This window comes from Aristolochia californica, unplaced genomic scaffold (genome assembly GCF_029961685.1).
Source record: "Aristolochia californica isolate CCGP_79_NKW_82.1479 unplaced genomic scaffold, dmAriCali1.0.hap1 SCAF_2, whole genome shotgun sequence".
In the NCBI taxonomy this organism is placed as follows: Eukaryota; Viridiplantae; Streptophyta; class Magnoliopsida; order Piperales; family Aristolochiaceae; genus Aristolochia; species Aristolochia californica.
The window spans coordinates 35,891,963-35,919,413 of record NW_027181881.1 but is presented as its reverse complement, the minus strand read 5'-3'; the positions used below and the strand labels follow the sequence as shown (position 1 = coordinate 35,919,413).

The following is a 27,451-nucleotide window of genomic DNA, read 5'->3' as shown; positions in this document are numbered from 1 at the left end:
AAAATAAGTCATTGGAGTGGATAAGTTTATTTTGGTATTTTACAAAACTAGTTTAAATATACTCCAAATAAATCTTGTAAATAATCTGTAAATCCTATTTTTACTGCAAAACATGTTGGAAGGTCACTTAAAAATTTTGGAGACTTCTAATCCTTCGAAATTGCTTATGATTTTTTTAAAAGTTGATTTTTTTTGCAGCAAAGACTTCAAATCCATTCCTTCGAATGATTTGATTCTACACTCAAGTCCACCCCTGGGTTCGATGCCATAACCTTCAACTTCCTACAGAATTTGAATCCACATTTATTAAAAAGTTACTCTTTCTAATATTCACATCCTTGTTGTTGATTTTCTTTCAAATGTGTTGAAATACTCCCATGGATTTGATCCCTACAGTGAACTGTCTTTATATAGGGTTTGAATCCTTCATTCAAGACAAAAGTTTTTGTAAGTTGGATCACATTATTTTTTATTTATTGGTTTTTTTTAGGGTTCACACCTTATTGATCGGATTTTGATCATTTTAATCCTTTTTTTAAAGTCCTTGTTGGATTTTATTCGCGTCCATGGGTTTGCCTCATTTTTGTTGATGGGTTTGCATCCTCATGGGAGTTCGAATCCTTAATTTCAAAAATTTCTATAAGTGGGATGCACATCCTTTTTGGTTTTCTTTCTACAACGTGGTTAGAATCTAGGCCAGTATTTGAATCCATTTCTCAAAAATTTTGAGTATACCTTCTTTTCTAAAAAATTATCAATCTAGTGCAACATGTATGTGTTGGCTTGTATTTGTATCCATTTCTTAAAAATTCTGACTATACCTCTTTTTTCTGCAAAATTATATCCATGATTAGTGCAACATATCTGTTCGTTATCATCAAAATTCTGGTGTTTTTCAAGCATCTTGAATGTTTTCTTTTACCTGGGCCCAATTAAGGGATTTTACAACATCTAATCCACTTCAATAATTTATGATTGGGTTACATGCAGGTGATTTGCTTCTCTATTCAAAGCACATATAAACCTCTTATAAGGCAAATATGACAATCTTAATCCTAATGTGAATCTACCAGCAATTTCAGTAGCATTAGTAATATAAATTTCAAGGCACTTGAAAACTTTGGAAATGCTGGCTATATGGAAGGATCTTCAAAATCAATCAAGTGATATGAAAACCGAGGTCAATATGCTTTAAACATTACAAAACCCACCTTTCTCAATTTTGAAAGCAAGTATCCAAATCAGATCTTAAAATCAATGCTTATAGATACTTAGTTTTCAATAGCAAACTCAACCAAAAGTACTTCTTCTTGGCTCTTAATGGTACTAGCACTTTAAAAAATCACTTCAGAGTACTTGGAGCTTTGAAATTTGTGTGATTAAGAATTTCTTGAAGTTTGGGTCAAGTTAAACATATACAACACGTCCCCTAACGTTCAAAAAACTAGGCATTATGAGTGAATAAGGTTGATTTTGATATTTTACAAAAATAGGTTAATTTTTTTATAAAAATAATAAATAAATCCTATTTTTTGCTACTAAACATGTTGGTAGGCCACTTAAAAATTTTGGAGATCTATAGCAATCTAATACTGCCTCTGGCGTTCTAAAAAGGTAAATTCTTGCAACAAGTGTTTGAATCTAGTGTCAATGATTCAAATCCATCCCTTTTGTTGGAAGATAAGCTTAAGTCCACACGACCAAGGAAGGCCCACATATCTAAGATTATTATGAGATGGGTCACACGACCAAGGAAGGCCCACAAGATGGGTCCAAGCCCATAAGAAGTAGGACCCACAATGATTACCATGAGCTGGCGTCCTTATCACATAAGTTGGAAGATCAAGAAGGACTCACAAAAGTATCTTTATTTTATGGTCATGTCATAGAAGAGTTTTAGTTTGAGTTATGTTCGTCTTTTATCTATATTGAGTTATTTAATTATGTTAGGACTTATCTTTAAGTGTTAGAGTTTGGGTGTAATTGGGACTAGGGTAGTTTTATTTTAATTGGACTCGACTACCTTCCTCTATTATAAATAGAGGTTCATGTACTTTGATTACAACAAGTTATTGATGTCAATGAACTATTTCACTTTTCTATAAATTAAACATGGTATAAGAGCAGGTTCTGTGAGTTGACTTGGTCAACTCATTGAGGTAATGTGATCCTTTTCTCTAAATCCTAAACCCAAAGTCTAGGTTCGTAGTTATTTTTTTCAGTCCCTATACCCATAGTTTTCTTTGCGTTTTTTACCTATATACGGAGTTTTTCATATTACAAATTATATATTGACGGAAATATATATGAGTCTGATTTCCAAAAAAAATGATTTGTTCCAATCGGAGTTATCGATATTTGAATGAGCGAATGTCAGATTGCAAAAAGGTTCCAAAGTATTGTTTGCTTTCAAGAACTACACTTTATATGGAGAAATATATATCAAAATAAATATCTATAAGTCTATTCTTTTAAATATTCAACCAATTTTTTATCTGAGTTATCTACAAAGAGAAATCGATATTTGAAGTAGATAAGGTCATATTGAAAAAGAGGTTTGAACGGCAGCAGAAAACCTCAACTTCTGAGGTATTTTATGCTATCAAAAATAAAACTTTATATGGAGAATTGTATATCAAAAGAAAGATACGTAAGTCTATTTTCTTACCTATAAAACCAATCCTCATTATGATCTTTTTATAAGGAGGTATTGATCTTTGAAGAGTCAATGGTCATTCTAGAAAAACAGGAGAAACAGTATTTAGTTCAGCCAGATGACAGAGACCGAAATATTTCAGATTATTTATATTCTGAAAAATATATTTTATGATGTTAATTTATACTTGGATGAAATTTATTTAAGTCTACTTTCAGAAGGAAAAAAATTCATGTCAATCTGATCTATATTGAAAGATATATTCGAATTGGAAGAATTAAAGGTCATGTTAGTATTTTGTTGTATTGAAATATCCGAATTTATGCCAATTGTTTGTGTCACTTTTTGAGTTGATATATTAGGAAAATATCTTACTTTTCCCTGTTTTGAGGGTTTATTTATACATCTTTGTTATTTGGGCTTACTGCTACATTTATGATATTTGGTTCAAGCTAGGATCACTGCCATTAATTCCCAGCTTCAGAGGAAGAAGTAGAAGAAGTAAAAAAAAGAGGTATTTTATTCCTTATGTTGTGGATATGTTTATGTAACCAAAATATTCAAGAAAGGGGGAGCACAAAGATGAAACTTGTGCATCAAAGAAGAAATTTTTATATCGGATTATTTCATGGGTTCTTTTACAAAGTTTATTATTTGGTTCGTGTTATATGTGTTGGAAGATGGTCGTGTTATATACAACAGCTTCTATTATGTCTCTTTGGGGACATTATTATTGAAGAAGAGGTGGACTCATACCATCATTTATTTAACCCCGTAAAAAAATATCACAGTTGGGAAACCATGACGGAGGAACTTATTATTACATCTATGTCACCCCCCCCCCCCCTGTAATGGTTTTTTTTATGTCTCCTACCACTTGAGAGTCGTTGTCATGTGGAGGGACACAGTGGTGGACACTTAAGAGCAATGCCGATAGACACACGTCCAATAGAAGACAGAGTGTGCCCTACATCCAGTAACAGGACTGGAGTATGGAGCAAGGGCTTACTGGCTAGGAGTTATTTTTACTCTCACTTATATTATGCCGAAGGGCCTCAATGAAGGACGCAACAGTGTGAGGGGGAGTATTGGAAGATGAAGGCATATTGGAAGATGTGTCATTTTATACAAAAATATTCTATACATCATTTGCAGCAAGCTGGGAGTTTATGTTATTCTTTCACCCCCAACTTGAGGGGGAGTGTTGGAAGATAAGGTCAAGTCCACACGACCAAGGAAGGCCCACAAGATGGGCCCAAAACCCATAAGAAGTAGGACCCACAATGGTAACCATGAGCTAGCATACTTATCACATAAGTTGGAAGATCAAGAAGGACTCACAAAAGTATCTTATCTTATGGTCATGTCAAAGAAGAGTTTTAGTTTGAGTTATGTTTGTCTTTTATCTATATCAAGTTATTTAATTATGTTAGGACTTATCTTTAAGTGTTAGAGTTTGGGTGTAATTGGGACAAGGGTAGTTTTATTTTAATTGGATTCTCCTATCTTCCTCTATTATAAATATAGGTTCATGTACTCTGATTACAACAAGTTATTGGTATCAATGAAGTATTTCACTTTTCCATAAATTCAACACCTTCTAATGGTCTAGTTCTATAGTCGGATCCACCATTGGGTTTGGACACCATTGCCTTTAGGTCCAAATCCACTTTTAATTCTAAAACTTATTGTTTCCAGGTTTACATCCTTGTTGTTGAATTTTCTTCATTTAAGTTCGAATCCACCCATGGATTCAATTCCTATAGCTCATATAAGGTTCAAATCCACTTTAAATTACAAAAGTTTATGCAAATCAGTTTGACACCATTCTTCTTTTATCTAATTGCTTGTGTGTTTGCATCCTATCAACTTATTTTGAATCCTTCCTTTACAAGTTTCTTTCAGTCATTGGGTTTGAATCCACCTTGCAAATGGGATTGAATCCAATGGGGGTCCGACTCTTTATTTAATCATTAAACTATCTATAAGTGGGATGTACATCCTTTTTTATTTTTCTTCATTTAGATGGGTTCGAATCGAAGTTTGGATTTTGAATCCATTTTCAAAAAATTCTGGAAACACCTTTTTTCTGCAAAATTCTCCTTCAATGATTAGTGTAGCAAGTATATGTTTGTTATCATGAAATTAAGGTGTTTAGAGGCTATCTCTGACCCTCTTCTTTTACAGGAATATGTTCCAAAAACCTCAAACATGCATAATGTAGGTTCTAAATGGAGATTTGGAATAAACTGGTTCTCTTGGAAGAATCAACTTTCCTCTATCTTACCTTTAGCAGGAGGATTGAGAACTTGATAGGCACAAAACTGGTTACAATGAAAACTGGAGGAGATGATATTAATTATGCCCAATGGAGGAGACGCATTTGGCTGGATCAAATATTGAAGTTGGTGAGCCAGATGAGAGGTAATTGGAGTAGGCTGTGTGTAGGCTGAAGGCTGAAGCTTAGTGAAGGATATTGATAAGATTAGATAGAGATAAGATAGAGAGGCAGAGAAGACGAGAGACAAAATTAGAATAAGAATGCAAGGCATGTGATCAGAATGAGGGAGAAGAAGATAGAGATGAGAAGTGTAGGTCGGAGTTTTCCAAGGAAGGAACCCAACTCATCCAATACAATATGAAGAGTTGACTCCTTGTCGTGGTAGAGAGAATAAAAGCTGTCAAATACAGAAAATTTAAATGTTTTAAAATTTAAGAAGATTTTGAGAAGATTTTGCCCTCTCAAGCTATAGAGGAAGTAAAATTTGATAGTTCTCTTCATTGAGTTGAATATTCCAATGCTTGTTTTTTCAAATCTTGATTGAATAATTAAATTTATATTTGTTAAACATGTGCCTAGTGATTTTAAGATTATATTTGATTCAAAAATTGTGTGTTTATGTGTTTGTTTGATCGACTTTCGTTTGAAATAAAACTTGTTTGACCTTTTACTTTGTTGATTTTAAGGACCCCAAATTTAGCTCATAGAGAAAAAGGAAAAGGAACCCATTGGGAGAAAACTGGAGGAAGAAGGGTTATGGAATTTATTCTTCCTTACCCTCTCCCTGAAGCTTTATTTATAGATTTTTTTAAACTATAATATGATAATAATACCCTTGAACTTAGGGTTTTAACCCTGAAACTTTAACATAATTACATCAATGCCATCTCTATGAGATGACCCTTTATTTACCATCATGCCATCAATGTACGTGGGCCTATGGGCCTTATCCTTGATAAGTGGGTCTTGATGGGTCTTCCTTGGTCTTATGGGCTTGGGCCCATCTTCTTATACAGTTTGATATGTGAGCCTTCCCTGGTCGTGTGGGCTTGGGCTCTATCTTCCAACACTCCCCCTCAAGCTGGGGCTGAGAGAATGACATGAACTCCCAGCTTGCTTCAAATGATGTATACAATCTTTCTTGTATAATATGCCTTCATCTTTCAACACTCCCCCTCACGTTGGTATTCTCGTTCTTGAGGCCCAGCTAGTATAATATCAGTGAGAGTAAATCACTTCTAGCCACTAAGACATTGCTCTGAAATGTCCACCTCCACTACTATGTCCCTCCACAAGACAATGACTCTCAAGTGGTAGAGTAATATATGATATTAATGGGGATAGTAACATAAATATAACAATAAGTTCCTCCGTAATGGACTTCCAACCATAAAAATTTTGATATTTTTTATGGGGACGAAGTTCCTCCGTCATGGTCTCCCAACCAAAAATAAATTTGATTCTTTTTTTTATGGGGATGAAGTTCCTTCGTCATGGACTCCCTACCACAAATAAATTTGATTCTGTTTTTTACGGAGATGAAGTTCCTCCGTCATGGACCCCAACCACAAATAAATTTGAAATTTTTGACGGGGTTGATAATATATATAACAATAAGTTCATCTGTCAAGGACTCCCAACCAAAAAAAGTTTGATATTTTTTACGAGGTTGACAATAAATAATGGTATGAGGCTACCTCTTCTTCAATAATAATGTCTCATAAAAAGAGACAATAGCAGTAGCTGAAATGCACTTGGCTTGGGCCGACTTAACAAAACCCAAAATAATTCTTGTAATATCACCCATGAAATAATCCAATGCACAGATCTTGACCAAATAATATGTTGACCAATGAATAATCTATCAATTCTTTATAAATAATAATCCAGCCAGAGAAATTTTTACCGAGTCACCGAAATTTTGGGCACGTTTACTAAGGCAAAAATAAGTGGCCCGAGTCAAGTTGACCCGGACCGAGTTCGTCGGAGTTGACTCGGTCTGGAACAGAAGAGTGGTTGGCTAGGTTACTCTCGGCTTGGTCCGGGTTGCGGCAGAACCGGCGCGGGCTGCGCTGACTTGACTCTAGCGAGTCCGAGTAACTGAATCCGGCGCTGATTATTTCATGTTTCCTAACTTAGGAAACATGAAATATTTCAACAGTGCATCATCTTCTTCGGAAGGAAATTACTGGCAGACAGTATCATCTTCCTCACGGCGTCTTCGGCAGAAACAGCGGAAGCAAAGTTTCCCACAGCGCTCGGCAGGAGGAAAATTTCCTACAGAGGCCCAAAGGAGCTCGGCGGAAACTCGGAAGGAAAGTTTCCAACCCGACTTCGTCTTCTCCGGCAGCGGCAACAGTACCTTCTTCCCCGAAGAGCGGTGGACTCTCGGTGGAAACCTCTTTCCCGCAGCCGAACAGAGGAACAATAATGACTGAACCAGATATGGCGGGCTCAGAACGGAAATCAGGTTGCGTCAAACGTGATCCCTGCAAGTTACAATAATCCAGCAGATTGCTTTCTAATAATAATGATGGACTTGAGCAAGAGAAATTTCCGAACAAAAAACAGCATGACTGCTGATAAATTACGACGCTAATTGCAGCAGATAAGTTTCCAAAACTGAGCTTATCGCGAAGACAATGTCCTCTTAGCTTTAAATCGTATCTCTTCTCGGGAAATCGAGTCCTGCAGCAGATTCTTCTCCAATGATCTCCGAATTTTCTCAAATACGTGACCTTTCCGTCCAATGGAGTTTCAATAGAGACGCGGGAAAAACGCAAAACGTTCTTTGCAGAGGAAGCCAGCGTAAAACACCAAGTTTTATGTGGGGTCTGTTAAGGATGGTTGTTTCACCTGGAGCGTTGGCTGAGCAGGAGGCAGACCTGGTTGCTCGAATCCCGGGGCAACCGCTGGTGAAGTTCCGCCAATGGAGAAGGCTGGTATCTGGGATGTTGCCAAGAGGAATAAAAGAGAGCTTACCGGCAATAATGAAATCGCAAGATTACCAGATTGTAAATTATTCTGTACAGATTCAGAACACTCGTCCGGTTTCCTTTAGAAACCCTCTACAAATGATCGAAGAAAAGGAGAAAAAGACAAGTATACCCTTAGACAAGAAAAAGACAAAAATGCCCTAACTACTTAAACTTATTTTTACATTAACCCCCCCCCCCCCCCCCCCCCCCCTCAAACATGGCGGGGCAAGTAACATAAGTTTGCTGATGAGATGATGAAAACAAGAAGCTATATGCGATTTTGTGACGACATCTCAGCAAGTTGAGATGTGGAGGAAACATGGGGCAAGGTGAAAGAGCCTTGTAAGTAGTGATGTCGCACAAAGTGACAATCGATCTCAATATGTTTTGTACGCTCATGAAAAACAGGATTCTTGGCAATCTGAATGGCACTTTGATTATCACAAAACATAGAAGTGGCAGACACTTGAGGGAAGTCAAGTTCTTCAAGTAATCGAGGAAACCAAATTAACTCAGTAGCAACAATTGCCATAGCCCGATATTCTGCCTCAGCAGAAGAGCGAGAGACACCTTATTCTTTCTTACTCTTCCAAGCTACCAAAGAATTACCAAGGAAGATACAATACCCAGTAGTAGATTTTCGATCTGTCTGATCACCAGCCCAGCCAGCATCAGAATAACCAGTGAGAACCAAATCAGAGGCGGAAGACAAAAGTAAACCATGATGCAAAGTGTCACGTAAGTAACGTAAGATACGGAGAACGGTTGTCCAATAGGCGGTACGTGGTGCAGAAGCAAACTGATTAACCACATGAACAACATAGGTAATATCAGGACGGGTTACCGTCAAGTAAACAAGAGAACCAACTACCTCTCTGTAACGTGTAACATCAGAAAACAATTCACCATCTGTACGACTAAGGCGATGATGGAGTTCAATAGGAGAGTCCATAATCCGATCATCTGTCAATCCTGCTCGACTAATCACATCAGAGGTATATTTTGATTGAGACAAAATATAACCTTCAGGAGAATAGGCAACTTCAATACCCAAAAAATACCATAAGTACCCAAGATCCTTCATTTCAAACATAGAATAAAGTTGTTGTTTAAGGTCTGGAATCCCATTATCATCATCACCAGTCACAATCATATCATCAACATAAAGAACCACAATATGCCCAACAACAGTTTTGCGAATGAACATGTGATAGATGCCAGATTCTGACATGAGAACTAGGTTAATTACAATTGAATAACCCTTATAATTGTGTTATAGGTGGTTATTTATCGATTTTCACATGAAACGTGCATTTATTGAATTTGGCATTAATCACTACTTATATTGCATATTTTTCTCTCCTGAATTATATTTCATTACTTTTAGGGTTTATTTCTTCCTGAAATGATTTTTATGGATTTAATAATGGAATTTTAGGAGAATTTTATGTGGAGAAGAAGATATTTACAGAAATGCCATTAGTGGGGGATCTCATTTTTAGGGTAAAATCATATCGAAGGAAGGGGGAGCTGCCGACCGAAAGGAGAGGAGAGCTCAAGAGAGTCTCCCTCCAGCCGTCGACCGTTCGAAGGGCAGATTCGAGAGGGCTCCCTCTGAACGTCGTTCTTCATCGTCGTCCACCACCATCCGACAACCGAGAATAGACCGAGGAGAGTTCGAGAAAGTCTCCATCGCGGTGAGTTCGACGCTGCCATTTTCTACTCGCCAGGCCGAGAGGTGACCCGAGAGGGCTCCTCCAGCGCCGATTCTGCATTCCGACCATCCTCCGACGTCGATTAACCATTTTGACCATTTCTAGAGCTATTCCGACTCAGATCGAAACTCGAGAGAGCCGGTCAGAGGACTTCGGTCATTTTGTAATTTAATTTTCCTATAGTTTGAACTTAGGTTTTTAACGTTTATTAAATTTTATTTGAGAATTAATGTTTATCGAATATTTTTTTCGAATATTTGATTAAATTAGCTAGTTAGGGTAGGATTGTAATTTAGGTTGGATTCTAGTATTTTAATCCGATTTCTGTCTTTAACTCTATGCGCCCGAGAGGGGCTAGATGCAAGGATTGAGAAATCGGATTAGTGATTACATGGCACTCGAGAGAGGCACGAATCACGATAAAATCCAGAGTTGATAATTTTAGCAACATCACAATAGGAAATTGATTCTCTGCATTCTATTGTAATCCGATCTCTGTCATTAACTCTAGGGGCCCTAGAGGGGCTAGATGGAAGGATTGAGAATATGGATTCGTGGTTACGTGGCGCTCGAGAGAGGTACGAATCACGGTAAAATCCAGAGTTGACGTTTCCTGTTGTGCAAGTAGTTAATTAGATTATTGCTTGATAATTTAGGATATAATTAGTGTTTAGTTCAGATTAATTCATCATAATTGGTTAGGCTAGTTGATTGAAGAATACACAAAATTCAGTCCTCCCTGTGGATATGACCCTCGCTTACCGCTAGATTACATGAACGATTCGTACGCTTACGAGGTATAAAAGCCGATGTAATAAAAATTTCACTTCAACACGGCAGAATCATAATTTGAAACAACAATCCAAGACGAATCAAAGAGGAACTGAACTTCTCAAAGCAAGCTCAAGGAGCTTGCCTGAGACCATATAAAGCTCGTGGAAGAGGACAAACATGACAAGAAGTATAAGGAAGGCCTGGTGGTGACCACATATATACCTCCTCGACCAAATCACCATTTAAGAAGGCATTCTTAACATCCATTTGATGAAGATGCCATTTTTGAACAGCAACAATAGAAATCAAGGTGCGAATTGTCTTCATTTGAGAAACAGGAGCAAAAGTCTCATCATAAACAAGGCCTTCGGTTTGTGAGAATCCTTTAGCAACTAACCGAGCTTTGTATCACTCTAGTGTACCATCAGACTGAGTTTTTTCTTTTAATATCCATTTACAACCAATAACATGATTACCTGGAGGAAGTGGAACTAACTCCCAAGTACCAGTTTGGTGCTGGGCGATAAGCTCATCATTAATGGGTTGTCGCCAATTTTCATCGGATGCAGCTTCCTTGTATGACTTAGGCTCAACAAAAGAGTGAATCTTAGACAAAAAGGTCAAATAGGTGGAAGAGAGCAAATGTGAAGATGGACTATACCTCTGACACAAGTGGAAATACGAGGGGTGGCATGATGCGGATCACCAGAGTCCAGAGAGTCGAGAGGGAGAGGCGCCATAGGAGAAGGTAAGTCAGTATCTGTAGGTGACTATTGCAAAGGCATATGAGAGGAAACAATAGGCAAACTAGGAGAACATAAGATGTAGTGGTGAATCAGTGGACGAATGGTGAATGATAAATTTTTCATCATGGGGCTCATCAGACGTAAGGATCAATGTGTAACAATTCTGTATCATGCAAAACAGGAGTAGACAAGAGAATGCGAAAGTAACAAAACTATTCCAAAAGCTTAACATTTCGAGAAACAAAAGTCTACCAAATTCAGGATGATAACATCGATATCCTTTTTGACCAAAACCATAACCAAGAAACACACATAATGCAGATTTTGCAGACAATTTAGTGCGACAGGAAGGGGATAATAAAACAAAACAGGCACAAGACACACAAATGCTCATAGGCAGGACGAACACCATACAACTATTAGGGACATCGGCATGGAGTAGTGATAGATGCCAGATTCTGACATGAGAACTAGGTTAATTATAATAGAATAACCCTTATAATTGTGTTATAGGTGGTTATTTATCGGTTTTCAAATGAAATGTGCATTTATTGAATTTGGCATTAATCACTGCTTATATTGCATATTTTTCTCTCCTGAATTATATTTCATTACTTTTAGGGTTTATTTCTTCCTGAAATGATTTTTATGGATTCAATTATGGAATTTCAGGAGAAATTTGGTGGAGAAGGAGATATTTTAAAAAATGCCATTAGTGAAAGAGATGAATTTTTAGGGCAAAATCGATCAATAGAAGAGGAAGCTCCATGAGGGGGGGGGGGGAGGAGAAAGGGGGGCCGCCAACTGAAAGAAGGGACACCCGAGATGATTTCCAGCCATCGTTCACCGCGCCACCACCGTCCGGCAATCGAGATAAGACCCGAGAAGATCTTCAGAGAGTCTCCATCGCGACAAGTTCGACACTGCCATTTTTTGCTTGCCAGGTCGAGAGATGACCCGAGAGGGCTCCTCTGGTGCCGATTCATCATTATGACCATCCTCCGGCGTCGATTACCATTTCCGACCAATTCGCGAGCCTAGTCTGACTCCGACCGAGACTCGAGGGAGCCGGTCAAAGGATTTCGCTTCCATCTCGTCTTCCATTGCACCACCTCCTCCGACGCCGATTTCGATTCCTCTTTTTCGGCGTCGCCTCCACTTCTAGCCGCTCACTCCTCCAACCCGAAGCCTTTAATTTCTGGAAATTGCAGCAACCGTGAGAATGGAATTTCTGCCTGAGCGAGAGGAAGAAGAAGGGGAGTAATCCGTCATTTTTTAATTTAATTAGTTTCCTATAGTTTGAACTTAGGTTTGAATGTTTATTAAATTTGATTTGAGAATTAATGTTTATCGAATATTTGTTTTTGGGATTTTTTGAGTAATTAGGTAGTTAGGGCAGGATTATAATTTAGGTTGGATTCTGGTATTATAATTTGATCTTTTTCTTTAACTCTAGGCGCCGGAGAGGGGCTAGACACAAGGATTGAGAATCTGGATTTGTGGTTACATGCCACTTGAGAAATGCACAAATCACGATAAAATTCAGAGTTGACGTTTCCTATTGTGCAAGTAGTTAATTAGATCATTGCTTTATAATTTAAGATATAATCAATGTTTAGTTCATATTAATTCATCATATTTTGTTAGGCTAGTTCACTGAAGAATACTCAAAATTCAGTTCTCCCTGTGGATATTACCCTCGCTTCCCGCGAGATTACATGAACAATTCGTACGCTTGCGAGGTATTAAAGCCGATGTAATTAAATTTCACATCAAGTTTTTGGTGCCTCTGTCGGGTAGACGCGTATTAAGTGTATTTCTTTGTTCTCCATGGTCTTAGGTTAGATTTATTTTTTAGCTTTCATAAATTTATGTTTTTGTTTTATCTTGATGATTTTGTATGGAGTTATTTTTATTTCTTCTAGGTTGTTCGTATTTTTAGTAGTTAGTTTGTTAGCATAGTTTGATAGTTAGTTTTGTTTCTTTTTGTGTTTTTATGCACGGGCGCCGCTCACTAGGTGAACCATTAGCTCCCTTTGTTGAAGAGGTAGAACATATTTGTAGGAAAACACCAGAAGTCAAGTTAGGAGATACCATGGCCAATCAAGGTGAACCATTACAGTTACCTGCAGCAAGTGACCGTGGAGACCTGAGGGATTATTCTATCTCATCCAACTTCACATCACCTTCTTGCATTATATTGCCACCCACTATAGCTGTCAGTTATGAGTTGAAACCGGGTGTGATCCAACTCCTCCCTACATTCTATGGGTTGGAGAAGGAGGACCCTTATTACCACATCAAGGAATTCTTAGATATCTGTGGGACTTTCAAATTCCAGAATTTCTCAGATGAATCTATCTGGTTAAGACTTTTTCCATTTTCACTTCAGGATAAGGCCAAGTATTGGCTTAATTCCTTAGAGGTGGGCAGCATTACTTCATGGGACACATTAGTCACGAAATTTTTGTCCAAGTACTTTCCCATTCAAAGAACTACAACCCTAAGGAGAGAAATCTCCAACTTTAAGCAGCAGGAGGATGAACACTTTTATGAGGCTAGGGAGAAATGGAAGGATTTGATCCGTAGGTGTCTGCATCATGGGTTTGAGAAATGGCATTTAGTGCAATACTTTTATCTAGGTCTTACACCCCAGGTTAGATCTATGGTAGATGCAATGAGTGGTGGGAGTTTGATGGGTAAGAGTGCTAGTGAGGCGTGGGACTTCTTTGACATGTTGAGTGATCAATCTCAGCAATGGGGTTCATCATTTAATGTTGATAGGAGATCCCATGAAACCAAAAGAGGGGGTCTCTACGAGGTTAGTGAAACTCCCATGCTCATGGCCAAAATTGAGGGGTTGACTAGAAAGATTGATGCCCTTATGGTGTCCAAGAGTTCACCTGCTCCTAACCCATCTACTGTCTATGCCATATGCTCTAGTTCATCTCATCCCACACAAATGTGTCCATCTAGTTCATCCTACCCGGAGATCATTGAGGACTTGAATGTAGTCCAGAATTTTCATAGACCAAACTGGAGTGATCCTTTTTTGGAAACATATAATTCGGGTTGGGCTAGGCACCCAAATTTCTCATGGTCCAAGAGCTTGATTTAAATATTTTGAATCGAGCTTCAATCCGAGCCTCGTCTCGAGCCTAAAATTGTTATCGAGCTCGAGCCCAACGAGTTTGAGCCGAGCTTCGAGCCGAGCTCGATCCTCAACATACATTTAAAACTTTTCAAAAAATATATATCGAATAAAATGTATACATACATTTTACACAAAATTGGGCATAACTTATATATATAATATGTGTATAAGATTGGGCATAACCTCTACTTAAAATTGAGCATAATCTATATATATAATACTTGTATAAAATTCGGCATGACCTCTACTTAAAATTGGGCATAATCAATATACATAATACCTGCATAAACACTCCATAAAATTGTCTATAAACACTTCATGAAATTGTTTATACACTCCATAAAATAGTCTAAACACTCCATACACTGTATAACATTATAAATAAACTCCATACAATAATCAAACACAACAAAATTAAATAAAATATCACTATCAATTTATAATCACCCAAATAAAAATTATAAATCCTTTAAATAAAATCCTATTACTATTACAGACTTACTATAAAATTACAAGAAATATTTTAAATTTTTCTTAGGAAATTTAAATGGACCTCTTATTGCCTTTTCTAAGGAAATAAATAAAAATTAATAATTAATCTAATATATTATTATACTTATCGATAAATTTTTAATCACATAAAATGTCAAATACAAAATTGCTATGAAAATTGCCTCATGCTCAAAGTATTGTCTCATCAACTGTCAAATACTTATTCAAAATTTTTCTATATGGTTTTCTAACCCATCTTGGCAATAAAATCTTACTTAGAAAATTATATGATTTTTTAAAGAGAATTTATAATTAGAAAAATATTTTTAAAAAACATGAGGCACTAATGGTCCCTATATTTCTATTAAAAATATCTTTTCAACATTTATTGAAAAAACCACTAATAGTCTCTAGAAACGTATTTCTACTAAAATATATTTTCAATTTATTTATGAGCCATGAGGAAGGGACAAAGAGTTTTTTTTCCTTGTTTATGATCTCGCACGTAGGGGTGGCTTTGAATAAATTATATATAAAATTATGCATATATTTTTAAAAAATATAATGATAGGGGAGGTTCAGGATTGAATTTCAATAATGGATTAAAATGCACCAATATTAATATTTTTTACTCCAATTGTTGTCTAGCTTGTTTTGTAATTTTTGAATCTGGCTTCAGTCGAGTTCGGCTCGTTAAGGTAAATGAGCCGATTTCGGTGCTCGAGCTCGATAGATAACGAATCGAACCGAGTCGGCTCGCGAGTCAGCTCGGTTCAAAGCCACCCCTAACTATAACTCTTGAGTGGGGAGCAAAAATACTAACGGTAGGAGAAAAAAATTGACCTCGATCTCATCAAGCTCTAGCAAAAAAATAAACCGAAGAAATAAAATAGTACCATTAAAATAAACCACGAATTTCACCAACTAAAAAACAACAATATGAGAAAAGAAAATTAATTTGTTTCTGAATCTTGAAAAATCATATTCCGAGTCCTGAAAATCAAAGCTCTGATATTATGTTGATTTTCAGGACTCCATGAATTTAGCTCACGAAGAAAAAGGGAGAGAAACCCATTGGGAGAAAATCGGAGGAAGAAAGGTTATGGACTTCATTTTTTTAATCCTCCCCGTGAAGCTCTATTTATAGATTTATGAAACTACTATATTACAATAATACCCCTAAACTTAGGGTTTAGGGTTTAGGATTTAAACCCTGGAACTTTAACTTAATTACATCAATACTATTTCTATGAGATGAACCTTTATTTACCATTCTATCACCATTGTATGTGGGCCTATGGACCTTCTCTTTGATTTGTGGGCCTTGAGCTCGTCTTTTATATCTCTTGGTTGTATGGGTCTTCTTTGGTCTTATGGGCTTGGGCCCATCTTCTAATACACTTGGATATGTGGATCTTCCCTAGTCATGTGGGCATGGGCCATATCTTCAAACACTAGCCAATGGTGCAGTATAACACTAAAGGAAATAAGGGAGATATATCTGAAATACGTCAACAATGGTCTCAAAATATAACACTAACAACAAAAAACAATCTTATGAGTCTAAAATTGTGCTACAAGACAATTCAAGAGTCATATAAGTATATTTAGTTCTTGTGCAGTTTGTTTACAAGGATGAATATCCCTAAACTTTGCACAAAATTAAGATATACGTTACAATCTCTTGAATGGGCAGTCATATTTTAATCAATTAGTTGAAATCCTTAACATTAGATACTAGAGAGAAATTATTAGATTGCGAACAATGAAAAACATGTATTGCCGTATGTCAAGACTGTGAGATTCTAGGCACATTAAATAAACATATCTTCTTACACCTATGACTTTTTATCGTAACTTCCCAACTATCGAAGCTAAAGTTTTACTAAGCATTTTACATGTTATGTATATTGTTATGAATTATTGATTATTTTGTAGTTAAGATTTTGTTGAATTATCTGTGGTGTATGATACGTGAAAATATACACATTGCTACCCCTATCATTTTTTTCATATTACACTTTGAATTGGTTCCATATTGCAAAAAAAAATTAATTCATATTATACTTGTATTTTTTCATTATGGTCATTTTTTGTCTCTACGTATTATGCTCATCTTATGTACACATTATCCTCATGTTAAGCTCATCTTAAGTGTTAATAAAGTTCGTATTCCCCCTCTTTCATGATGGAAAGTTATCTCCCCACTGGGTAGACACCATTCCATAGCACTTCAATGTATCAAATATATAAAAATAATATACACAAGAAAAAGTAAAACAATTTATAATAAATCATAAACAAGGTAAAAAAAAGTAAACATAAAGGTTGAAGGTTTGGAATTAGTGTTTAAGGTTTAGGATTTAGATTTTTAGTGTTTACGCTTTATGTTTTTTAGGGTTTAAGGTTTAGGTTTCTAGTGTTTAGGGTTTAGTGTTTTTAGTGTTTAAGGTTTAGGTTTTAAGTGTTTAGGGTTTAGGGTTTAGGGTTTTAGAATTAGAGTTACAATTTATGGTTAGTGTTACAATTTTAGGGGTGTAAACTGTTGAATACTAGGGTTTAATACACGGATAACTTAGTTTGTAAAGAAGAAGAAGAAACAAGGGAGAATAGAATAGAAGATGAGAAGGAGAAGGCAAGAGCACAAGTTGAGGAGAGAAATTCTAGTGGTTAAGAGTCCACAAATTTGAGCCCCTCCCCCTCACTTTCTTATTTATATAGGTGGCGCATGGATGCCCTAATACATAAGCATAAAAAATAATACTTAAACTAACCACTAATTTCAACTTAGGCCACTTACTCTCATAATTACATAAAATACTTCTCAAACTACTTCAACACTCCCCTTCAAGCTAGGGATAAAAAATCAAATATTCCCAGCTTGAAGCAGGTATCTGCGAGTGACTTTGCAACAATAGCCTTTGTGAACATGTCTGCCAAATGATTCTTTGAAGGCATACATTGCATAGATATTATTCCGACTTGAAGTTTTTCTCGTATGAAATGACAATATATCACAATGTACTTGGTTCCCTCATAAAAAACTGAATTTGTTGCAATAGGGTTCTAGACTGAATTTAGGGTGTAACTTGTTGAATTCTAGGGTTCACTCAAGAAAGACTGCATTGATCGCAAAATGGATAGCTGATTGATTTTCATAGTGAAGCTATATAGGCTTGGTCATCTGGAATCCAAGATCATCAATGAATGATTTTGAGCATAATAATTTACTTAGTACAAGTTCCATAGCTTGATATTCCGCTGTTGCACTTGATTTAGCCACTGTGTTTTGTTTTTTGTTGCTCCATGTGACTAGATTGCTCCCAATAGTTTGGTAGTAACGAGAGGTTAATTTTATGTCATCAAATAACCTAGCCCAGTCAGCATCAACAAAGCCTACAATTTTTGTATGACCATGATATTTATATAGTAGCCCTTGACCTGGACTTTTCTTGAGATGTCGAAGAGTTCTTTCCAACACTTCCCATTGTGATTGTTGTGTGCCTAGTGGGTCTAAATAATTTTCTCTCCCATTTTGTCATACTCAAAAAGATATACAAATTAGACAAATGAGTACCAAAAGGTGGCTCAAAGTCCATTTCATATATGATTTCAAAATTTTATATAAAATGTATACAAAAGCTCAAATGTAAATACAAAGATACTATGCATATGTAATTACACAAGGGAGTCAAAAAGTAGGATAAGGACAACTCTGAGGGTGGAGTAGATCAGCTAACAATGACCTAAAGTATACTCTCGAGCCTCTGGAAACTTGCATGAATCTCAGTCCACCTTGTCTTCAATTTCTCTTGGGTAGCTAGGATGGTGGCCTTTGATGCTCTGATATTGTCAATCTATCTATAGAGGAAGAGGCTTCATCCGTTGTCTTTCTCCTCTTTGTGAACTTGAATTGGTCGGCTTGAGGTTCTGGGCTCATCTCATCCCCAAAGTTGACAGTCTGTAGTGCTTTCTTATGAACATGTCCTTTTGCACGCGCTGACCTTGCCACTTGGTGAAACCAAAATTTCCTACATTGGTCTCACCAATGGATATCTTCTTCGTTATGTCCACACTTTTGTCATTAGGGAGGTCCACTCCCCATTGTCATAGGATGGTTGTAATATCTTGAGAAAACAAAAGGTCGTCCACTCTAGAATTCGTAGCAATATCCATCATCTAGCATGCCATGAAGTAGCCAAAATTAAGTCTACCCTCTGGGTTATATCCCACATTTAGAAGATGTTAGTTGTGGTCAAATGTGAGAATGCTCCCTTGCTGGGGTTGAGGACATGGGTAACAATCTCCATCACCACACGTTGAGTCATCGTGAGGCCTTTAATTTTGACCTCGTAAGAGGTCCCTACTATCTACCAAATACCAATAGGGTGATATCTTGTATGTTTTGTGGGTAGTCGCTATGAAGATACACTTGCCAGTTTTCCTTGACATAACAAGTCATCCCCATAAATGCTGGCAAGGGGATCATTGAGCTCCATTGATTGAACAGACATTGTGGTCTTCTTAACATAGGTGGTCAATCTTAGATTGTTTGGCCCAAGCTCTTCCACTTCTAAGTTTGAGTAGAAGACTTTTACCAACATTGGGTAGATGGCCTCCTCTCTCTCTCTCCAATAAACCCTCGTAGGGTGTGAATATCTCCTTGAAATCCTCAAACTCCCTCTTAAAAAAACTCCACATCTATTTTGCTATGTTCAACAATACTCTTTGTTGGAAGATGGGCTCAAGCCCACAAACTCAGGCTAGAAGCCCACACGTCAAAGGAATGACAAATTGGTTATTTATGGTATGTTCCATAAGGATGACATGAAGTTGTAAATACATTGTCTTAGTATGTCTTTTAATCTATTGAGTTGTAACCCTAAGGGCTTTGTAACACTATAAATAAGAGCATTTTCTAAGAGTTAAGGCATTCAAGCCTTCTCCTCTCTTTGAGAAAACGTCCAACCATCCTCTCTTCTCCCTTGACTCATTCTCTCCTTCCCTTAATCCAAAATCTCCTCCCTAATGTCTGTCTCCTTTCTCCCTCTTCTCTCTCTTCTCTCCTTCTTCTTCCACGTTAACCTAGAGTCATTCTCATGGAGTCCTAACTTCTATATGGTATCAAAGCTTGGAGGTTAGGATCCATATTCAAGTAGTTATGTCATCCATTCAAAAATTTGTGCATAGAAGGAGTTCTGCCATGAAGAGAAAGGTAAAATCTTTTTTTTTTTTTCATATTCTCTCTTTACAGTTTCAATTTTTTCCCCTCTTCTTGAATTCTTGATTCACATCAAGGTAAGATAATCTTCATAAACATTGTGAAGATCTATCTTGGATATTGTAGTCTTGACCATCTTGTAGAAAATTACATGAATGATCAATGATTTTTTTTTCCGGTTTCTTATTTGGATTCAGTTACCTTTATGTAACGGGAATCAAACATTGTTGATATGGGATTCCAGCATATGTTACTCATGGGAGTGTTTTATGTTGTTGGATGACCGTTATATGTTTGATGAAATTCCAGTACTCACTTATCCCTATTATTTTTGTGTTTGAACTTCAGTAATTGAATCTTTATTTTGTTGAAGTATTCCCATGAGTTGGAATTTATTATTCAAGAAATTGCCCTCAATTTCCAAGAAAGGCCTTGTCTAAAGTTTCTCTCAGTTTTGTGGTTGAGTTTGGATTAAAGATAAGAGTTGCATCTATTCTCTTCATTCTATTTTTTTTATAAATATGAGAGAAGTTGAGTAGCGGCTGGTTCTTGTTATCACTTGACAAAAGCACCATTTTCCCATGATTTGGTTGTTATTCTCATGAAAATGTTCTCTACTTATTTTTGGTAGCTAATTTGGTCTATGGGTGCTTCAAATTACGTTGTGTAATTTTTATCTAATCTCCTTTGATAATTGACCTCACTAGTTGATTTGCGTCAACATAGAGAGTGAACATGCCGAATTACTACAATTCCACTAAGAGGTCTTTCCAATTACCTCAGCTGGTCACAATCGGTACGGAGGGTTCTCATTACTCGTGACCTTCTCAGTCATGTTATCAAAATCCCTCCTCCGATTGATGAAGAAGATGAAGTCTACCGTAAACGGGTCAAAAATGATAACATGGTTATCAGTTGGCTTATTAACAGCATGGAGGAGCATGTCGCTAACAATGTGGTCCACTTGGAAACTTTCAAGGATATTTGGGACACATGTGTTAAGCCCTATTCCAGTACTGTCTCCTTGCAAAGCATATATGATGTTTTCCAAAGTATGTTGGCTACCAAAAAAGGAGATAATATTTATGAGTTTTTGGCCTGATTTCATGGCCTTCTCCAAGAATGGAAAATTGCTCAACCATACTCTACCAACATTGTTGTCCAAGAAAAATAGCGCGAGGCCCTGGCAGCAGCTATTTGCCTTACCAATATTAAGTAGTATCTAGAGGTGGCTATGACTTGACTTCTTAGTTCCTTTGCCCTTCCCTCTTTTGATGATATCAGTGCTAAGTTGTTACAGATTCCTGATCCATCTCCTTCATCTCCGATTGATGCTCCATTAGCTATGTTCTCTGGTAATCGGGGTACATCATCCCCATTTCGAGGATGTGACAGAAATACAAGTGTAGGCCACAATAGAGGTGGTCGAACAGGTCCAACCTATTCCCGCACTAAGCCTCTATTGTACACTTACTGTGGTGGTCAAAACACCTTGTGGATTCATGCTGGAAACTCCATGGTAAGCTTGATTGGGTGATAGCCAATCTAGCCTTAGTTAATGTTGAGAAAAATGAGGATAGGAGTGATTCTCATTCTAGGAATGTGATTATTTTTGCGGAAGACTATGCTGTAATTAAGAAGCTGAAATCCTTATTGGATCAGTCCTCTACTCTACCAGGCCCTACCGCTGCCACTACCATTGCCTCAGGTATGCTTTCTTCTGCATCAACGCCTTCCTCTTGGATCATTGACTCCGGCGCTTCCGAACACTTGTCAGGTAACAAACACATGCTTCATTCATTGTCTCCATGCCTTCCTCATAAATTGGTCACTATTGTTAATGGTTCCCAAACCAAGGTGCTTGGCAAGGGTTCCTCCTCTCTTATCACGTCTATTCCTCTCCAAGATGTGTTATTTGTTCCTCAATTTCCGTTAATTTTTCTCTCTATTAGTCAATTAACCAAACAATTGAATTGTTGTGTCACCTTCTCACCATCTTCATGTATATTTCAGGATCTAACTACAAAACAGGTGATTGGTGGCGGCCATGAAAAAGGGGGTTTATACTATTTTACTCTTCCACTACATCCGAGGCTCAACTTTGGCACAACTGGCTTGATCATCTATCTACCTCGTCACTTCATTCTTTAGTTCCATCTCTTAAATATTTGTCTAATTTCAATTGTGAGGCATGCCAATTAAGTAAGCATGTTAGGAGTACATATTCTCCTCGTCTTACAACTACTAGTACTACTCTATTTTCATTAATACATTCTGATGTATGGGCCCTTTAAAGGTCTCTAACATTTCTCAGGTTCAATATTTTGTTACTTTTGTGGACGATTTTACCCGAGTGACTTGGTTGTTTTTGTTTAAAGAACTATCAGAAATTCTTTCTATTTTTAAAAACTTTCATGCAATGGTTCTAACGTTATTTGGAGAAAAAAAATCAAATCCTTAGATTTGATAATGCTAAGGAATATTTGTCTAATGAGTTTAAATTTTTTTGTGAGGGTAATGGCCTTCTTCATCAAACATCATGTGCCTATACCCCTCAACAAAATGTTGTTGCTGAAAGAAAAAATCGTCACCTCCTTGAAGTTGCTCGGGTCCTCCCATACTCCATGAAGGTACCCTACTTTTATTGGCCTCATACTATTCTTATAGCATGCTTTCTCATCAATAGGTTACAATCATTAGTACTTAGAAATCAAACTCCATATTCTGTTTTGTTTCATGGAGAAGATCCATTTTCTCTTCTCGTTAAAGTATTTGGTTGCACATGTTTTGTTCATGATACTTCACCATATAAAAGTAAACTTGATCCTCGATCTCTGAGGTGTATTTTTTGGGGTATTCTCGAACTCAGAAAGGATATATTTATTATAATACTACACTTTGAAGGTTGATTATATCTTGGGATGTGACTTTCTTTGAAGACACTTCCTTCTACTCCTCACATGAGGCTCCTCCAGGGTTTATATTTCCTCCTACCACTCTATGCCCGCTTGTACCATTTAATGAAAATATTACTCAACCCCCTGAAGCACCGGCTGTCCCCTCACATGTGGAGTTGTCTGATCCACCTGAGGTAAGTCTTTCTCCTCCTCCTATGTTTGGGCCTCAATTTGATACTCGGCCTATTGCATTACGAAAGGAAACCCGTTCTTTTTCTACGTCTCATCCAATTGCTAATTTCATGTCTTCTCATCTCTCATCTTCTGAGTGTGTTCAGTTTCTTGCTTCTCTTTTGTCTGTTTCCATACCAAAATCCTATCAGAAGGCCCTGAAGCATCCAGGATGGTAGGTAGCAATGGATGAAGAAATGCATACATTATATTTAAATCAAACATGGACATTGGCATCGTTCCCAAAAAGGGAAAATACCGGTTGGTTGCAGATGTTTTTTTTTGGTGAAACACAACCCAGATGGGTCTATTGCTCGCCTTAAAGCATGCCTGGTTGCAAAAGGTCATACTCAGTGCTATGGGATAGATTATGAAGAGATTTTCTCTCCAATTTCAAAACTGAACTCGGTACGTATCATCCTCTCTATTGCTGCTAACTCATCTTGGCCAGTATATCCGCTTGATGTAAAAAATGCATTTTCAAAGGGTGATATACACGAAGAAATTTATATGGTTCAACCACTAGGATATGTGGTTGAGGGGGGGGGGGGGGGGGGGGGGGGGGGGGGGGGGGGGGGTGTGGTCTGTATGCCAGTTAAAGAAATCTTTATATGGGCTTAAACAGTCACCTTGAGCCTGGTTTGAAAAATTCGGTCAAACGCTTCTACGATTTGGCTTTTATAGGTGCTCGGTTGATCACTCAATATATGTTAAAGATACTATCGAAGGGAAGATATTATTGGCCATGTATGTTGATCATACTATCTTGACTGGGAATGATGCTCATAGTATACAAGAAGTGAAAAATACGACATGTCAAGAGTTCAATACTAAAGATTTGGGTAAGCTCAAATATTTTCAGGGTATAGAAGTCCTTCAGTCAAACCATGGAATAATATTGTCTCAAAGAAAATATGTCTTGGACCTTCTTGAAGAAACAAGAATGCAGGGTTGTAGACCAATTGATACACTTATGGATGCGAATGAAAAATTGTGTGCCGCAACTGGAGAAGATGTTGACACTGGAAAATATCAAAGACTTGTGGGAAAATTGATCCATCTCATAGTAACTAGACCAGATATATCATATGTTGTGAGCGTGGTATGTCAATTCATGCACAAACTACAATACTATGATACTTAATAGGTGCTCCAGGAATAGGATTGTTATATAAACAACATGGTCACTTCAATATAGAAGGCTTCTCATATGCAGATTGGGCTGGATCACCCGATGATAGAAAATCTGTGTCTGGGTATTGTACCTTTGTTGGGGGGAACTTGGCCACATGAAAAAACAAAATGCAAAACGTACTTCCAAGATCTAGTGATGTAGCAGAATATTGAGCTATGGCCCACATTGTAAGTGAACTTTTATGGATAAAGACTCTTCTTACCAAATTGGGATTTTATAAAGGAGGCTCTATGGGCCTACATCAAATCCAGTCTTCCATGAAAGAACTAAACATATTGAAGTGCATTGTCATTTTATACGAGAAAAGTTTCAATCAGGAATAATTTCTCTTATGTTTCATCTCAAGAGAAATTAGTTGATATCCTCACAAAACCGGTGACATCCAAAATTCTATCTTATATAGGTTACAAGATGGGTATTTATGATGTATTTTCTCCTCCAGCTTGAGGGGGAGTGTTGGAAGATGGGCTCAAGCCCACAAGCTCAAGGCTAGAAGCCTTCACGTCAAAGGAGTGGCAAAGGGGTTATTTATGGTATGTTCCATAAGGATAGCATGAAGATGTAAATACATTGTCTTATTATGCCTTTTAATCTATTGAGTTGTGACCCTAAGGCCTTTGTAACACTATAAATAAGAGCATTTGCTATGAGGTAAGGCATTCAAGCCTTCTCTCTTTGAGAAAACGTCCAGCCATCCTCTCTTCTCCCTTACACATTCTCTCCTTCCCTTAATCCAAACTCTCCTCTCTAACGTCCTTCTCCTTTCTCCCTCTTCTCTCTCTTCTCTCCTTCTTCTTCCACGTTAACCTAGAGTCATTCTCATGGGGTCCTAACTTCTACACTCTTAGAGGCAAAATGTTGAAAGTACTTCTCTATTTCTGAGTTCAGAAATCTTCATGCCATTTTGACATTTCCTCACAGACCTTGGGCTCCTTGACATGAGTCTTCTTCTTAGCCATCACTTTATTGTGAACCATTGTGGGATTTCGGTTTAGGCAAAGAGAGTGAGAAAAGTGTGGGTTTAACCTCAGATTTGAGGGAGGGATACTTAAAAAATCAAAGGAAAAAGGGTTCGGAGGCTTTAGTGCTCTGAGATTTGGTAGGGTTTGATTTTTTAAATGATTTGGAGGGAAGAGAATGAGGTGAAATCTGTTTAAAATTCTTCACCTTCTCATTTTTCACCATGAATGATCGATCAATCACTTAAGTTGATTGATCAACCAATATGCATTGATTGATCAATGCCCTATGTAGAGTGACAAAAATGTAATATTTTGTTTTCCACTTCACTCTTATGGCACAACTAGTGTGGGATGTGCTCCTTAAGCTCATGCTTTTTAGCCTAAGTGGATCAAGGTGGGTTTCTCCTGCCTAGTTCTCCTCGAAGTTTTGAGAACCGATCAAATCCTAATGGCTTTGTGAAAATATCCACTAGTTGATTTTCAGTGGCAACAAATTCAATTCTTATTGCCTTGGTGTGAACCAACTCTATGATGAAGTGATGCCGAATTTTTGTGTTTTGATCGAGAGTGGTGAACCGGGTTCTTACTTAGACTTATGGCTCATATTGCCACAATGGACTAGAATTTCCTTTTGCTATAATCCATAGTCATCTAGTTGTTGTTTCATCTTAAGAAGTTGAGTACAATAATTTCCCACATGCTATGTATTCAGATTTGGTAGTGGATAGTGCAACTGAGTGTTATTTCTTGGAAAATCAAGAGACAAGCATATTTCTAAGTAATTGGCAACTACCACTTGTACTCTTTCTATGAATTTTTCAACTGAAAAAATCAGCATCATAGTAACCTACTAGATTAATGGTTGACGAGTTTGAGTACCAAAGACCTAAGTTGGCAATTCCAAGTAGATAACAAAAAAATCCTTTTCACTGCCACTAAGTGAGATTCTCTAGGGCCGGATTGAAGTCTAGAACATAGCCATACTGAGAACATTATATCATGTCTATTGGCGGAGAGGTAAAGTAGGGATCCTATCATGCATCTATAGAGTTTTTTTTTATCTATGGGCCTACCAAAGTTGTCTAAGTCAAGTTTCGAGGATGAACTCATGGGTATGCTAATTGACTTGAGATTTTCAATTTTGAATCTCTTAAGCAAGTCCTTACTATATTTGGACTGATTTATGAATGTGCCATTTTCAGTTTGCTTAGTTGAAGTCCAAGGAAAAAAGTGAGTTCACTTGTTAAACTCATTTCAAACTCATTCTTCATTCCACTAGTAAATTATTTATTACCAGACATGATATCATCCACATAAATTTGAACAATAATCAAGCTTTGATCATGGTTCTATGCAAATACAGTCTTATCTTTGCCACCTCTCTTATAAATATTCTTCTTTAAGAATTCAATTGGTCTTTCATACCATGCTGAAAGAGCTTGCTTCAGCCCATATAAAGCTAGTTAGCATGCATGGTCAAGCTTTCTCATGTCTTCAAAACCTTCGAGTTGTTAAGAATAAATTTTTTCTTGAATTTACCCATTTAGGAATGCACTCTTTATACCCATTTCATACAATTTTAACTTCATGTGACAAGCATAAGCTAAATGGATTCAAATTGCCTCTAGTCTTGCCACGTGTGCATAGGTTTCTTAAAAATCAATTCCTTCTTCTTAGTTGTATCCTTTAGCAACTAACCTAACTTTATTTCTCACAACTTCATTTTCCTCAATAGCCTTGTTCTTAAAAACCCATTTAGTTCCTATGGCTTGTTGAATTTGGGGTCTAGGTACTAGAGTTCAAATTTTTTTCTTTCATATTGATTCAATCCTCTTTCATTGCCATGATCCAAAAGTCATCTCATTCGGCTTCGGTAAACCTCTTGGGTTCTATTTGAGAAAAAAAGGGATTATTTATCATAGTTTCACGAGTTACTCTTCTAGTTGCAATTTTAATTTGAGGGTCACCAATGATTTGTTCAAAGGGATGGTTAGCCATGAGCCTATAGTTCTTTGGCTCCATAGGTGGTTTTTCTTGGTTATTTGGGTTCTCTTCAAGATTTTGGTCTTGAGGTTGAGATCCCATGGATGAAGCGAAGGGCTTTCCCTCTTCGTCATTAGAAATTGGAGTTGAGATTGGATTTGTCGAA

General features: G+C 37.1%; 1 protein-coding gene and 1 non-coding gene across 2 annotated transcripts; both read right to left on the bottom strand.

Annotated features, from left to right (window-relative positions):
- Positions 1 to 8,486: 8,486 nt before the first annotated feature.
- Positions 8,487 to 9,547, bottom strand: LOC137955014 (uncharacterized mitochondrial protein AtMg00810-like). The gene is made up of 2 exons (XM_068801897.1): positions 9,454 to 9,547; positions 8,487 to 9,139 (listed from the first exon to the last, which is right to left on the bottom strand). The coding sequence occupies exons 1-2, from the start codon at positions 9,545 to 9,547 to the stop codon at positions 8,487 to 8,489; spliced, it is 747 nt and encodes a 248-aa protein (XP_068657998.1).
- Positions 9,548 to 13,650: 4,103 nt separating this feature from the next.
- On the bottom strand, positions 13,651 to 13,757 carry LOC137957384 (small nucleolar RNA R71). Its single transcript, XR_011113353.1, has one exon. It is a non-coding gene; the product is annotated as a small nucleolar RNA R71 (small nucleolar RNA).
- Between the last annotated feature and the right edge of the window lie 13,694 nt (positions 13,758 to 27,451).

Bases quoted from the DNA above. Each gene is read 5' to 3' on its own strand.
- LOC137955014 (XM_068801897.1), bottom strand. From the start codon at position 9,547: ATGAAGAACGACGTTCAGAGGGAGCCCTCTCGAATCTGCCCTTCGAAC. The intron at 9,140-9,453 runs GTCGGCAGCTCC...TTCTCATGTCAG, and splicing joins TGAGCTCTCCTCTCCTTTCG to AATCTGGCATCTATCACATG.